General features: G+C 49.5%; 1 protein-coding gene across 2 annotated transcripts in view; it reads right to left on the bottom strand.

Moving 5' to 3' along the window:
- Positions 1–5,479: 5,479 nt before the first annotated feature.
- The window catches only part of syde2 (synapse defective 1, Rho GTPase, homolog 2 (C. elegans)), a 30,063-nt gene continuing 20,555 nt past the window's right edge, over positions 5,480–14,987 (bottom strand). For both annotated transcript variants that reach the window (XM_084692817.1, XM_084692818.1), the window contains exons 5-7: positions 11,180–11,361; positions 10,836–11,067; positions 5,480–8,242 (exon numbers count right to left, since the gene is read on the bottom strand). In XM_084692817.1, coding sequence (XP_084548943.1) covers positions 7,545–8,242; positions 10,836–11,067; positions 11,180–11,361 — 1,112 coding nt within the window. In that variant the 3' untranslated portion in view covers positions 5,480–7,544. The remainder of the gene's footprint in view (positions 8,243–10,835; positions 11,068–11,179; positions 11,362–14,987) is intronic.

The raw sequence follows: 14,987 nt of genomic DNA, 5'->3' as shown, positions 1-14,987 counted from the left end.
GGTGGTATTGGTCATGTGCCCTTATTGCCAATCAACACAAATGATTGCCAGGTGTGTTTCACAAATGAGTGACTGGCTGTTTATCAATTGTGAGCATGACTCACAGCAAGGTTTGGCTCAGTGGTTAGAGCATGAGATGTCACATGAGGTGTCACATGTTCAAAGCCTTATGTAATGTGTTTTGCTTTGGTTAAAAGCAGCTGCTAGGTTAATACATAATTAAAAATAATCATAATCTCATAAGAGTAAATTGTTAACAGGCCATGGTAGTTCATTTTTTTGTTCCAATGCAAGGCCCCCCTGCGACCTTCATTTAGTCCGTGCCACAATGATTCGTGGCATAAGTTCTTGTCGTAAAATTCTCTGCTGTCTCCTGGGAGACATTGTAGAGGGAGAGTCATGGAGGGAACATTATTAGGGCCTTGGTAGCTCACTGGTTAAGTGTGTGGACCATGAAAGCTGCAGCCTTTCCGAATTGTCTTGGGTTTGAATCCCATAGCTGGCTTTGTTGATTTTCCCCCGAAAAAGCAGAAAGTATTTGCTTTGTGTTATTCAAAGCAGAACACTTTATCTTAAATATATCTTTACGAAAAGCCCACTTTAAAGACAAAGGTCCAACAGCACCTGGGGGATATAAACCTCCAACCTGTTACTGCTCAGTCGTACACTCTCACCACTGAGCTATCCCTCCCACCCCAAATGATGGATGTGGAAAGTCACACTTGCTCATAATCAGTGGCCGTTTTTTCCGTTCTTGCGAACTCGTTGGACATCTTTCGTTGCCCAAGTACGGTTCCATTCCAAAGAACACAAGTCACCAAGAACGCCAAAAATACCTGGAAATGTTCCTGATCCGCCACTTTCATCGAGGATGCATCGGATGGTGACTTGGCCAGCGAGAACGCTTCTGATTTCCCAGAAGTCCTTGCGGACTTGCAAGACCATTCTCGCAAGCACGCTTGCAAGAACGTTCTTCAAAAGATTGTACTTGCGTTCTCAGCGTTCTTCGGATTGATAAACAGCCAGTCACTCCTTTGTGAAACACACCTGACAAGCATTGGTCTTGATTGGCAATCGGCTCACATGACCAATACCACCTTTCCAGATGAATGAGATCTAATGCAACAATCCCCAGGATAGAAACAGTTATGCTGGGGACACACTAAACTTTTCTTTTTTCTATCTTATAATATCCCTAACTGTGAGAGACCACACACATGAAGACAAAAAATCCTAGAATTAGCCGTTGTGCTCCCACAGTGTGTGGTGTGCCATGATTTGACAAAGACAGCACACCACACACAAACAGATTTCCAACCAGTGTCCCGACTGTGAACACAAGAAATGTTGCAAAATCTCTCGAGACATAAGAATAAGCATGGCAGACGATATGCAGGGAGAAATTGCGATGATAGTCTTTGCAATGATTTTCACAGAAAATTCACAGGAAAAAAGAAAAGGGTTTGCTGTCAACAAAAATCAATTCCATTTAACTTTGTGCTGCGCCGTGACTCCGACTATTCAGTTGTGAAACACAGCTGACAATCGTTTGTCATGATTGGTTATTAAGATCACATGATTTATACTCCCTGTCCAGATTAATTAGATCTGTAAGTGCTTTCAAAACTGGATGGGCCTCATAGCGAGTCTTTATGTATCCAGAGGATGAAATTAAATTTGGAGCACTCATGATTTTATAAACAGTCATTACGCCATCGAGAACACATCTATAGGGCAACAGCGGTTCTGTGAAATTAGGGAAAACATTACACCAGGATGCTAGCTTAGTGGGTATATAAATTCTTACTCTTGTATGCTTGTCATCAAAAGGGGTCACATATTTGCACTCTAAACGTTCTCCATGTTGTGTAAGAGGTAAGAGCTGCAAACCAACCTCTCTTATAAACCCATCCCCCCCTCAACAACTCCCGCTAAGAAAGAAGGTATTCATGTTGTCAGATTTTCCTCGGTTGATTTCTTCATTTAAGCAGCAGAGATTTCCCAAACATGAAAAGGAGATATTTAACTGCGGGGGTGACTACAGGGAGATGACTGCATTCCAAGTTCTTGAAGTTTCTGCTCCAAATCCTCCAAAACAATGCAAGCAGGTGCTGAGCAGGAGGCCTGTAAATCTAGCCTGTCGAATTAAGCTATTGCCTTGGCATTGTGGGGGTCTTGCACAGGGAGGTCTAAATCTCCCTGCGATGGGGCACTGCCTGTATTTCACACATGTTTATCTCTGCTTGGCCCAGCTGTAGGGGATAAGGGTGTCCACCATCCTTATACATTTCATCCATCCATCTCTCTCTCTGTCTGTCTCTCTCTCTCTCTCAAAACCTAAGCCATGGCATGAAACGGCACATGACACTAAGGCCAATATCAACAGATGAAAGCAAAGTCAACTGGGTTGCGGTTAGCAGGGTGACAAGGTTCATGTGCCTTTCAGCAACCACATGCCTGGTTCCCCTTGTCTTGGTCCACAGGAGTCAGACTCCTGACTTTTTCTGAACGCGTTTAACTACGCGTTAGATCTCATTCATCTTCAATGTCCCTACTCCTAAACATTTTGGAATCATTTGACCAACATTATAACTGATACTTGATTGTCAGATATCTGCAAAACGTTCCATTCAATTTAGAAAGCCCAAGCATTTTCTACGACCCTGCCCACTGCCATTTAGGTTCTTTATCCGCGTCCATAAAACGTTGCTGTGAAGTTAACGCTCTATTCGGATGCAAAAACATTGAAATTGGAGGACAAGCTAGTTTTCTTTTCGACCAAATTCACGCTCCACTTTTCAGTCGGTTGCCTAGCGTTGTGGGGGAGGATGAGCACTGTCGACACCACACAGACTGTGACACGCAGCAACTGCTTTCCCTCAAATCTCCTAAGGCTCCAAGGTAAATTTCATTTGTTGACCTGTGACCCCATGAGAGATCAGGTGGCCAGGGTATTGGATTGGAATGTCACCCCTTGACTCCTTGATTTTTTTAATTTAAAGCTCAGAGACATGTTGACCCATGTCTAGTCAAGTCTAAACTATTAAGCACATGACCCCACACCATAACATTGTCTTGGGGGGTATGTGTGTGTGTTGTGGGGGGACTTGAACACCAGCACATATTTTTAAGTGATCTAAGGACCCTCACTTTTCAGTCTGGCCTACTTCTACTGAAGGTGGAGGGAATTGAAATGAAGTAACCAATCATGGTAGCCGTTTGCGTTCAGGGACATCACATGGCACACTTATCAGTCTGCTTACAGTCACAGTCTCACAGACCGGTGAAAGGCTGTTGAAAGCCTGGCAACACTACCCCACTGAAGAAGGGAAAAAAAACCGGTTATATCTGTTTCCTACTACCATGTCAACGTGAGTCAAAGTCAAGACCATGAGAAAAGACGGAAGGCTAGTTGGAGAAAGCGACTCCATTGAGCTGTGCCACCTGCGAACAACAGGGTCCAGACCTCACTGTGCAGGACTGCAGCTGTCAGGAAATCTTTTCAATCTCACCTTTCACATATTTTTCTCCCCTCGACCGAGGCTAACCCCGGCCCTCATCCTGTCTTCGCAGTGAAAGGAGATTGGACTCTTCTTGGAGCGGGAGAGAGGGAGAGAGAGAGAGGGAGAGAGAGAGGGAGGTGATGAGCAGCTTACCTCTAAGAGGGATTAGTCTTATTAAAATGAAATATACTAACCCTGAGTGACAGAGCAATGGTGGCTGGAAGGGGAGAGGGAGGCCAGGGGAAGAGGGGGAGAGGGAGGCCAGGGGGAGAGGGAGGCCACAGTGTGTGAGGCCGGCCGCGGGATCTAAAGGGCCGCTCCTCTGTTCTCCCCCACCATTCTTCACTTTCACCTCTCCTCTGTCCTTCCTCTCATCCTCTTCCTCTCTCCCTTATCCCCCCTTGCCTCTCCTCCTCCACCACCCCACCTCCAAGTCCTGATCACAGCTACCAGAGGCGTCTGTCAATGGTTTGTCAGAGACCTGCCATGCAGGCTTCTGAGGAACTGCCAAAAAGCAGATCGGCTGGAACAAAGGAGCCCTAAAATCAGAAAGCCCGGGACTTTGGTCAAATGTGATTAATGGCCTTCCTATTGAAGGACACCACATGTATGGAATGTCTGCCCAGGTTCGCTCTGAAGCTTCTTAGCAATTACAGGGGCTTAGTTTCTCGTACATTCACAACCATTACTTTGGTGGGTAAAGGACATATTAGTCGGATTCAACATAAGCCTTTCAGAGCAATGTTCAGTGACGGAAAGAGTGTCTCGTAACACCCGCCTCCTTCTGACAGATGAATTGCCATACATCCTTACGTACTCCACATCGTTGGAGTGAACACCCTGGCTTCTGACCCTGGCGCTGTGAGCAAAAGGGTGGTTTTAAAGGGGCCCTCACCTCGGCGGGTGAACGCGCTGCTGAAACACACACTGATATTGAATCACGGGGGAGTTGGAAAAGGAGAAGGGAGGCAGGAGAAGGGTGAGGGGAGGTTTTTAGTTTCGCATGCAGATGGCTGTCAAGTGTGTTTACCCAAAAGGACCCATCTCTTAAATTAGACAAGAACAAAAGTTCAGTTCACTCAAACAGACGGCCAGATATCAAGTGGCGGCCCTGACTAGCAAAACAGACCCCCGAGTTATGTCGAAATCAATCCCTGTAGGGTTCACTTCAGTCTGTTGCTTCGAATGTGCATGAACCGCATCAAAAAGTATCTCTAAAAACTCTCGCTTAAAAACGCACATTTGTGTAGGACGACTGGCCAGATCATCAAATTGTCTTGTGCAGAGAATATGATTCTGGCATGACAGAATGTGTGGTTACCGCACATACGACCTGTCTACAATAAACGGGGAAAAGAATCTACTTGACACTCGAAGACAAGAAAATTATATCATGTCAAATATGACACATCTTCAAACTGAATGGAACAGATTGGCTCCACGAGAGCATGCAGTAAATACCAGCCAATGTGTCGACTGATTTGGGAGCTTTGAGGAGAAAAGTATTTTTCTGCGGAGTGATAAAACCTCAGGCTCGCCTCAAGCTTCAACATGCAGCAGTGCAGATTGTACCCTCAAGATGCTAGTCCCATACAGCACCAGCACACAACAGGTCATAAAGATACAATCGTAAAAAGAAGTGTTTACATTCAAAATTGTACTTCTACTGCTTCCCAATGCTGAATGATGCAGGTGTTTATCAGCTGCGTGGAGCTCTTTTATGGGATTACCGTGCAGGTGCTGTGTCTGTCTGCTGGGAATCCCCCTGGAGTTGTGGAGAGAAGGGGGACATTCCTACGACCGTCAAGGGCATTTCCCCCCCAAGCCTGCAAAAACCATACAAATCATTTGGAAAGCAACACTGGAAACACCAGGGGTCAAATCATATATCTTCAACTGTATGTGCATATCATGTAGGATCCGTTTATTTTGACACAAACACACTCGCACAATATAGAGATCAATTTGACTCAGGCCACGTGTGAAATATATACTTTATTATGACCATACATTGCTCAAGATCAGTACAAAGTAATATTGTTTATTGATGCTTTCGACATGGGATTCTTTCTCCACGACAGACAGGACACAAATGACAAAACACACACGCACACGCGAAACGTGCAGCGTCCACGTAAACAATGATGTGCACATGTACATGCTGACATGACAGCCATAGGGTCGAGAGAACTAGGGCGAGGGAGAAAGAGGGAGGAATGCATCGATGAGAGAGGGAAAGAGAGAGGGGGAGAGAGAGAGAGAGAGGGGGGACGATACTTGAGTTGGAGTGGTGCTTGTGAGGAGAAGACAGATGGCCGGCCGGTTTCAGGCTGAATGTCAATCGCTGGGGGCAAGACTCACAGGACTCTTACGCACTGCTGCCGGCACCATGCAAATTTAACCCAAATGCACTGACCACATTTGACAAAGGACTACGGTCGCTTCAGGGTCTAACCTAATGATTTTCCATCTTTTAGTCATAGAAGCGGCGTACAGAAGCAGATAGCTTAGCTATTGGTTAATCTAGGCCACGTGAGTCACTGTAACCCGGTAAACAACACGTTTGAAAATGGTCTCCCCGCAAGCAAACACATCAAGAACCAAAGGAAAGGGGACATTTGACTTGTTTCTGTCAGTAAAGCTTTCAACCAGGCAACGTTCAGTACCTCTTTCACACAAATATCAACACAGCCGAGACAAAGACACCAAATATGTACAAAATATAACAAAAATAACAATATCTCGTTTCGCAAGAACGTGTTTTTTTCTTCTCATATTGTACAGCTAAAGTTGCACCATTAATCCAGCACATTTAAGATGTGTACAGGTAGCATAAGGGGAGAAGCCCCGTTTGATATTCTTACTACGAGTCAACACTACAAGGTAACTGCGAGCATTTAAGCCTGTATGGAACAATAAGCTGTAAAAAAATTATAGACTCCAAATACATTTATATACACATTTGTTAAATACTGATCACACTGAATCCCTGGATAGCTGAAAACGTTTAAGGGTTTTGTTTTTCTTGTCATTTTTTAGCCAATCGACTACAAGCCAACGTCCTTCTCCACACTGTCACTCTGTCTGTGAAGGGTCGCTGACCCATACAGCGCGCTCGGAACGCGTCTCTCATATTTGGCTTTTGCCTTTGTTCACCCGCAGGGGATTGCAGTCTGTCCAAACATGTGGGAGGTTTTGAGGAGGGGGGAGGGGGGGCAGGGTACGTGAGGGGGGTGAGGAAGGAAAAAAAAAAACGGAACATATCAAAGCGTCATCAAGGGTCTTTGCACCGATTCACTCGCGACTCGAAATGGGACGCCACGTTGAAACGGTTTCTCCTCGCTCGCTCGAGGTCGAACTCCCTCCGTACCTGTCCGCGCAAGTCGGTAAAATCTCCCATATGTTTATAGTCAACATATTTAAGCAGACATATGTGTGTGTGTCCGAGTGATCTGCAGGTACTCAGGGTCCTGGCTGCACATGAACCCACCAGGCAGGCCCGACCACAGTTCGACCTCCAGCCCCAGCAGGAGGTCATATCTGTGGACTCGTCGACGGGCGGTTCTCCCCTCCTACCAAGACCGCCGGCACACTGCACGTGTACCGCGGCACAACCTCCACACTAAAGCCTGCCTCATAAGTGCATCGTTGTATATCGAAAAAAAAACGTTCCGTACCTTGATGGAGAAGCTCTCCCTTGCCTTTAAAAGCACCACCTTCACACAATTAAGGCACCGTGAACACCCCTCAGGGTCAATGACTTCTTCTAATAAGAAGAGAAGCGACCGTAAACGACACCGGACGAGGCCCCTACAGACGGCGCCGCGTCCGACGGCGACAGTCGACACGTCAACCGCAAAACAGGAATGTCTGTTGTTAGGGGGGGGGGGGGAGGGGGACTTTTTCCGGCGTCCCGCGAGAGCGCCAGGAAGAAAACGCGGGGCGCCTTTTCCCATACGCTTAACTCGAGCACCTTTGTCGGTTTAGTCTTATTTTCAGCCCCGGGGGCAATGTGAAAGCGAGTGCGTGCGTGCGAGGGAGTCAGTAGCCCACGTTGAGCTTGTTCTTGTTCAGCTCCCTCTCCAAGTTGCCTATGAGCGTGTCGATGCTCTCCTGGAGGTCTCGCAGGTTCACCCTGTGGCTCAGCACGGGGTTGATGTCCTGGATCTTCATGTAGGCCTGGTACGCGTGCTCCCTGGAAGGGCGGGGGGGCAGGATGTGGTCCTCGTCGCACGCCGTGTCTCGGCCGGCCGAGCCGTCGCTCTCTCCCTCCTCCTCCTCCTCGTCGTCCGCCTCCTGCTCCGCCTCCGCTTCATCCTCGACCTTCTCTTCCTCCGCTCCTCCCTCCATCGCCTCCACGCCGGACGGGTCCTGCCCAGTGGCCGCAACCTCCTGTCCTCCCTGGGGGCTCTCCTGGCCCCTGTCCCGGCCTCCGTCCTCGGCCACCTCCATGTCCTCGGAGGGGACATCGTCGTAGTCGGCCTCGTCCCTGGGCGCGGCGGCGGCGGCGGCGGGGGGGAAGTAGCCCTCCCCGCAGCAGCTCCAGTCGCCGGCGTAGCGGTTGCTCGGGCTGTCCAGGCGGCCCGGCCGGGGCCGCAGCACGCCGGCCATCTCGGCCTCGCTCAGGTTCAGCACCTGGGGGCGCTCTTTCCTCCTGCGCAACGGGGGAGCCGACAGCAGGCCGGCTTGGGCGGGGGGCTCCGGGGTAGGGGATGACGTCTTGCCATGTGGGTCCACCACTGGAGGGGGGAGAGAGGGGGAGATAAAAACAAGAGAGTGTGGGTTAGCTGACGTTTGCTCCGTTTGACCGGCTCCTGTATCTCCTGGAAGCCCGGGAGTAGGGTCCATGCTCCTGGGCAGATGCCATCTAGGCCGATACAGCAGCCACTGTTGTTATTAGGATGAAAGACACGACAAAAATATCCAAACCTGAGAAGGGAGCTGTACACACACAGCCCTCCCCACCGAGAGATTGAATCGAGGTGTTGATAAGGGGAGACAGATACAAAATATTGATATAATAATAAATGAATTAATTCAACACGTCATGCTGTGTCAACACAGACTAAACCTACTTTCAACACGACGGCCAACTGCTCTATCACACAACACCGACTGCCTTCCGTCGGCACAAACACACAGCTCGTACACAACAGTCACCGCTAAAACCACGACTGGATGTCTAGATGGTGGGAGGGGGAGGAGGGGGGTTGGCGGTGGGCGCTACAAGGATAAGGGGAATTCCAGATTGAGGGTTGCTAGCTAGCTAGCAAGCTAGCTAGGCTAGGGAGAGGAACACTGAACACTCCACCACAACCACCACAACAGCCCGTTTACCTCCGGAGCTAGCATTCGTCCCCCAGACGAAACCACGCTAGCTGCTTCCTACTGGGATGTAGGGGGGAGAGAAAAACATAGTTTAGAAGTAACATTAAAATCAAGAAATATATGAAAACTTTGAGGAAGGGAAGAGAGGTGAACATAGCCAGTGGAGGTAGCTATGCTACGTCTGTTGCAGCTAAACATGTGCTGCGGTATGGAGCCATGGGTGCGAGAAGGGCCTTGACCTCACGTCCTCGCCTGAACGGCTCTGAACGCCGTCAAAATGTGGGAAAGGAGCCTCTAAATTATTGGGAGGGTCCATCTTCTGGGCTGATTTTGAAAGCAACATTGACACTGGGAGAGTTAGAAATACCCCAGGCCTAAAACTGTCTCACCTCTCCCTCCTCCTCCTTATGGTCGTCGTCCCCCCCCCCCCCCCCCCCAACCAGAACCATGCCCCGTTGCGTGAACTGTCCCTGACCACCTGCCCAAACACACACACTCTCACATACTGTACTGTACACTTTCACACACATTGCCCCGCACATAAAACTCGGCACGCACCTTCTAAAATTCAGTGAATACCAAAGGCCTGTGGTCATGCACACGGTAAACACTTGGCCTTCTGTTCTATGGTATTGCATGCTTGGACCGTGACACACGCACATACACTCAAGGCCTCAACAACAAAGCAGCGGAAGGTGGGGTCCATGCGAACGGCCCGAAAATATCCTGTAATGGTTGTGAAATTCTAGGCTAGGGTGTTGGATGCAGGGCTAAGGTTAGCCCAGGAATGCCTGTAATTACAGCCCCAGTCGTGTTGAACTCCACTCTGAGAGTAAGGAAGTGGACAGAAATAGGAGGTGTGTGGGGGGGGGTGTAAACATTGGGTGGAAGGCTTAGGTTTCAGCATGGTCAAGGTTAGAGTTACCCCCCCCAAACACCATCCACCAGGGCCACCAAGGTGAAAACTATGGGACTGCCTCACCACACACAGCTTAGGTGGGAGGTGTGTGTGTGTGTGTGTGTGTGCGTGGGGGGGGGGCAGGAGGCAGACACTTGCCCGCCTGCCCTACAGACACAGTTCAACAGCCGTCTGCTGTGCCGTGAAGCCTAATGCATGCTGGTTAGAGGGACGTTAGGTTACCCGCCGCCCTCAGACACTCGACAGTACCCTCCCGTTGCACGTCCGTCTGCACACGCGTTTGACACCTGACACCCCACCCCCAGCAACGCTATCCTCTCCATCTCGGTCCGCCGCTGTCCTTTTACTGGAAGACACCAAGCGCTGGCATCCAGTCTCAACCCAACGGCGGGCCCAGCTGCTGGGAGTGAAGAACAGCCGGGTCCGGGGAGAGAACCGGAGCCACCCTCCCCCCAGTTGGTGCAGGGTGTCTGGCTACGGACGGTGATTAATTAAGCCACGCGGCTCAACCCTCCAGGGGATGGGTCTACGGTACTCTTCTCCACGCTGTCGGGGGGCCCCGGCCGTGACGGAAGCGCTCCCCAGAGCGTCGGACCTACGACGGGGAGGGAACAGATGGTGGACTTGTGGTGCTGGCCGCTCGCCCGGCCTTGCCTGAAAGCCAGTCAGCAGGCTGGTCCGACCTCAGAGATCAAAGAGGGTCTTTTTAAAGTCGTGTTCGGAACCGAGGCCGCAGGAACTGGGAGTGATTTGCTCAAAGCGGAGTTGTTGGGGAGGATCCCCGCCAAGCAGCCGAGCGGGAGTGTTCAGACCCAGTTGGGTCCGTGGTTACAGACGGTTTGTGAAAAGTTCTCTATCTCGTAGTTTACCAAGCTCATCGAATAACTCATTCAAAATGACTCACGTTCACAGGATAGCACTGGTTAAAACTCCTCAGGTCACTTTCTCTATTAGCGGAATACCACACGGTCCTACAAAAAGTCGACAAAAGCTCATGAGATCCAAGGAGATCCATCCTGTTTGTACAGTATGTGTATCCCTACTGTCCAGTATGTCACTACAGAGGTTTGCTGGGTTGGGCTTACCTGGCCATAGCTGCAGAAGATAGTGCAGGACCTCGATGTGTTTCTTGAAGTGCAGAGCGCTGGCCAGCTCCTCGGAGTCGATGAACACCCTGTTGCTATGGCAGTGAGCTTCCTGGCGCTGGCTCAGCAGAACAGGCCCGAAGCACACGGCAAGGTTCTGGCACGTCATCTTGTTGACCTCGTGGTGCGACGCCACCAGCTTCAGGTGGTTCAGAAGCTTCCGGAGGGTCACCTGTCACATACACACACCTCTTAAGTCAACGGACAGAGCGTATATCGGTGGAAAACTTCAGGGGCGTGGCCGATGGACCGCTGAGGTAACGGGACACAGGTCTGGTCCTCACCCGCTCCACTTCCGGAAGGTTCTCCAGCAGGCTGACAGTGTGCTCCGTGTCCCCCTGGTCGTTCTCACAGCCCCCGGGGCCGATGCGTAGCGGCCGCTTGGCTATTGAGTCCAGCACGGCCTCGTACAGATGCTTGGTGATGAGGGGGTAGGGGAGCTCCCGTAGGTAGTCCTTTAACACACCTGGATGGATAAGAAGAGAGAGAGGGGGGGGAAGAAAGGGAAAAAGAGAATGGCCATGAGAAACATGTAACGTGTATAGAGCATAGTTAAGGTCGGATTAGAACAGCCCACATGATGAGTAGTCGGTATTTACTTCAGGGAAAAAAAAAAAAGTTATTAAAGCCAACCACTTCACAGCATGGACTTATGTGAGCTCCTTAAGCCCTCAACGTCAGCCGACTTTCCCACAGCTAAACAGCGAGACCGACAAATACCTGACAAATTGCTAACAATATCATCTTTATGAGGAGTCATTATTGAAAACAAATCAAAGGCTTTTCTTTCCCTCCCGACTCTCTTAGGAGGGTCGGACCTGGAACGTTCTGCTGGCTGCCAAGTCAGGCCCCATTGTTGTGGTGGGCTGTGTGGCGTCTGATGCGAGGCCTGATTGGAATCGGGCGTGACACGGCAGCAATGAGAATGTCTCGTTTCAGCCGCGCCGCCTTCACACCTGTGACTTCGGCTGCCCCAGGCTCGGACAAAAGGCACAGGCAAATACGAAACCCACACAGGCTCTCGGCTAAGCTTCAGAAGAAGAAACAAAACAAATGATTTGGTATGTCTTTTCAACGGAACGAGGGGAAAGATACGAACAATTATGGTACTATCAACAACAAAAAAACACAAAAAAAACTTGGCAGCCTGTCAGTTTTTCGCAGCTGATTCTTTAATTCTTTATTTTCACTCCCCACAAAGCACTAAGTAGAGATCGGTTTCCAGAGCATTCTTTAAGATGTGTGATCCTCGGTGTGCTCAATGACATGGCTAGACTGAAGGTCTGGATCATTCACTCACCCGCCTTTCAGGCAGCACCGCTCACACAGCTAGTTGAAATAAACAGACAGGGAATGAAGACGCTCTGCTATTGAATGACGTTCAAAAAAGGACACCGACATGAATGACATCGGGGAACCCATAAAAAACACAATCGCAACCGTAAATTGAAAGGAAACATGACAAGTCATAACTACAGTAAAGTAGGAAACTGAGGGTCATGCAGATGACTAGCCTTTTAAAAGGACTGTGGATTAAGGAATCACAGCTTCTGTGTCGACGGTCAAGTACACCAGGGCTGCATTGATAGCTAACCTCTTACGTCGACCATGCCATATCCTACAGGACTGCGCGTCACATTATAATCTAGGGTGCTTGTCCTCTAACTTAGTAGTGAGAGGACAAAATAAACCTTTGCTTTTTAATCCCCCGCAATCCCGCTCTCCTTTTCAGGACAGGAAGATAAAGTGACCGCCGTGCTCCCATCTGTCTCAAGCTCGGCCGGCGTAATCGCCACGTGCGGTAATCTGGCCCGCGAATCGAGACAAAGAGTTGATTGAAAATTAGCTGGGATTAGGGTGCGTTTTAGTGGTGAAATGAGAGAGAGGGCTTTTCCTCTGCTTGGTACCGCCGGCCTGGCACAAACACAGAAGCACGGCAACATGATGAAAGAGGGTTTCAAGCCTGCATTCAGTCCGCTGTTGCAAAGTCCAAAACAATTGCTCTGTTGAATCGAGTTCAGATGAGGGGTATTCTAGGGCAGGCACGACACTCAACCATTTTGAACTCCCTGAAATACCAATATGGTGCCTGTGTTTCACTGTGTCCAGTGAATTATGCTGTGCCAGTACTGTTGATCGATGACATGACGTATTCTGCTATTGTACCGTTGAGTTGTTATTGTCGTTCCCTGTCAAATGATATTTCTTATCCTTCTTCCAAGCTCCTTGCCCTTGACCTATATAAGGTGACATGAAATCCACAGTCCGTGACAGCTTCCTCTTGGCTGAGGTGATGACGGGCCTGTTTTCCAGCCCAGAGCTCAGGACCCGCCTCCGCAACACTTCCCCCTGCCGCGCTCGAGACTAAACACGCCTCGACAAGCCAGCGCTGGAGAGACAGACCTGCGCATTCCAAAACCCAAGGACCCCCCCCCCCCCCCACCCCCCCCACCCACCAAAAAAAGAAAAAAAAAACGAAAGAGAAAGAAAACAGTCTTCCCACCAAAACAACCAAGTGTGCCGTGTCAAGCAATCAGTGTATCTCGTGTGAGTGCTGGTCCCCGCCCCCCCCCCCCCCACACACACACGCCCGCTAGCTCGTTCATCTCTCAGTTGAAGATCCAGAGTGACAGCTCTGTGGTGGGACTGTAGCGCCGAGCTAAGATGAAAACAGCAGATATGGAAACGTTTGTTAAGACAAACAGGCCATAGGTAGTTAGCACGCCAGCCCCTATTCAACTACTAGCTGTGTTAAGGGGATGGTGATTATCTTCTAGAACTTTTGTACCATGCGATCAAATGGCAACGAATGTTTACTCTTGTCCCCGTCCTATTATGGACGAATGCTATCTTTAAGCTTCAATGTCCTAGACAGGGGAAAAGATTCTTGGAATTTAATAAAAGAAAACTACTGCTAGATTTCATGTTGAAAGCATGCTTTGTTCCGTTCTGAAACATTTCTTCTGAAAAGCTGATCGCCCAAACAGATTAGATGGTGTTTGTGAGCGTCCTTCATCTAAGATCCTGATCCTGTAATTTAGGCTAGTCATTTTATCATAAAAGAACAACATTCCGAGCTAACTTTAAAAAGCTACTTACGCCGCCTCTCTCTCAAGAAAAAGAGCTCAAGCATGTCGAGACCTCACTGACTTCCCCTCTCGATGCAGTGACCCCCCATACACACCGCATGGAAGAACCGGGCAATTAATATCGTTCATATTTGGATCACACGCCATTCATCGAATTGCTAACTTGCTTAAACGACGCGCACAATAATTGACAGACAGATTTGCACACACACGCACGCCTACATCCTATGTTTTGATATAAACACTGCCCGCCCCTTAGAGCATGTGTAGCGTTCCAGAGCCAAGAGAACAGTGCCATTGTGTGTGTGTGTGTGTGGTTGGGTGGGGGTGAGGGGGGTTAATGATTAGCTTGCTATGACTCAGCTCTCTGTTTACTCTGCCTTTGGAGTACCTTAACCCCTGTTGGGGCTCATGACACACATACACACACGCACGCGCACACACACACACACACACACACACACACCAACAGGGCCATGGGCTCAGGGGTGAACAGATGGGCATCTTCTGCAGGTGCTAATTTGACATTCACCACTAAGCTTACTAGCAACATAAACAACTTGAGTGACTCCTGTAGCTGTACTGTATGTTTTCTGGTCAATGTATTGCTGTGGGTATTCTTTGAGTAAAATCCCACAAAAGAAACACTGTAACATGTATTTAAATGCAACAGGGCCTTCAATCTACTGGTGCTCACGTGACTGAACAAATATAGTCTTGTTCTCCTCTTTCCTGCACCACCCACTAGACCCACTAGTCCCCCCTGCTTCCCCTTTAGCACCCCCAAACCGGTGGAGGCACTGAGGGCCTTAATGCAGCAGGACAGGGGGGCCCTGGCTTGCCCTGGTCCTGGGTGTAGCATGCTGCTCTGGCACACACACGCACAAACACACACACACACACACACACACACACAAACACACACACACACACATACACAACCACACACAGGCCTGTGCCTCTTTGTATGGAGGCTGCCTCCTAGCCGGCCCTGGCTTCAGCT

Source organism: Hypomesus nipponensis, chromosome 26, assembly GCF_054491055.1.
Source record: "Hypomesus nipponensis isolate SF chromosome 26, ASM5449105v1, whole genome shotgun sequence".
NCBI lineage: Eukaryota > Metazoa > Chordata > Actinopteri > Osmeriformes > Osmeridae > Hypomesus > Hypomesus nipponensis.
This window is presented reverse-complemented; position numbering and strand designations above follow the sequence as displayed.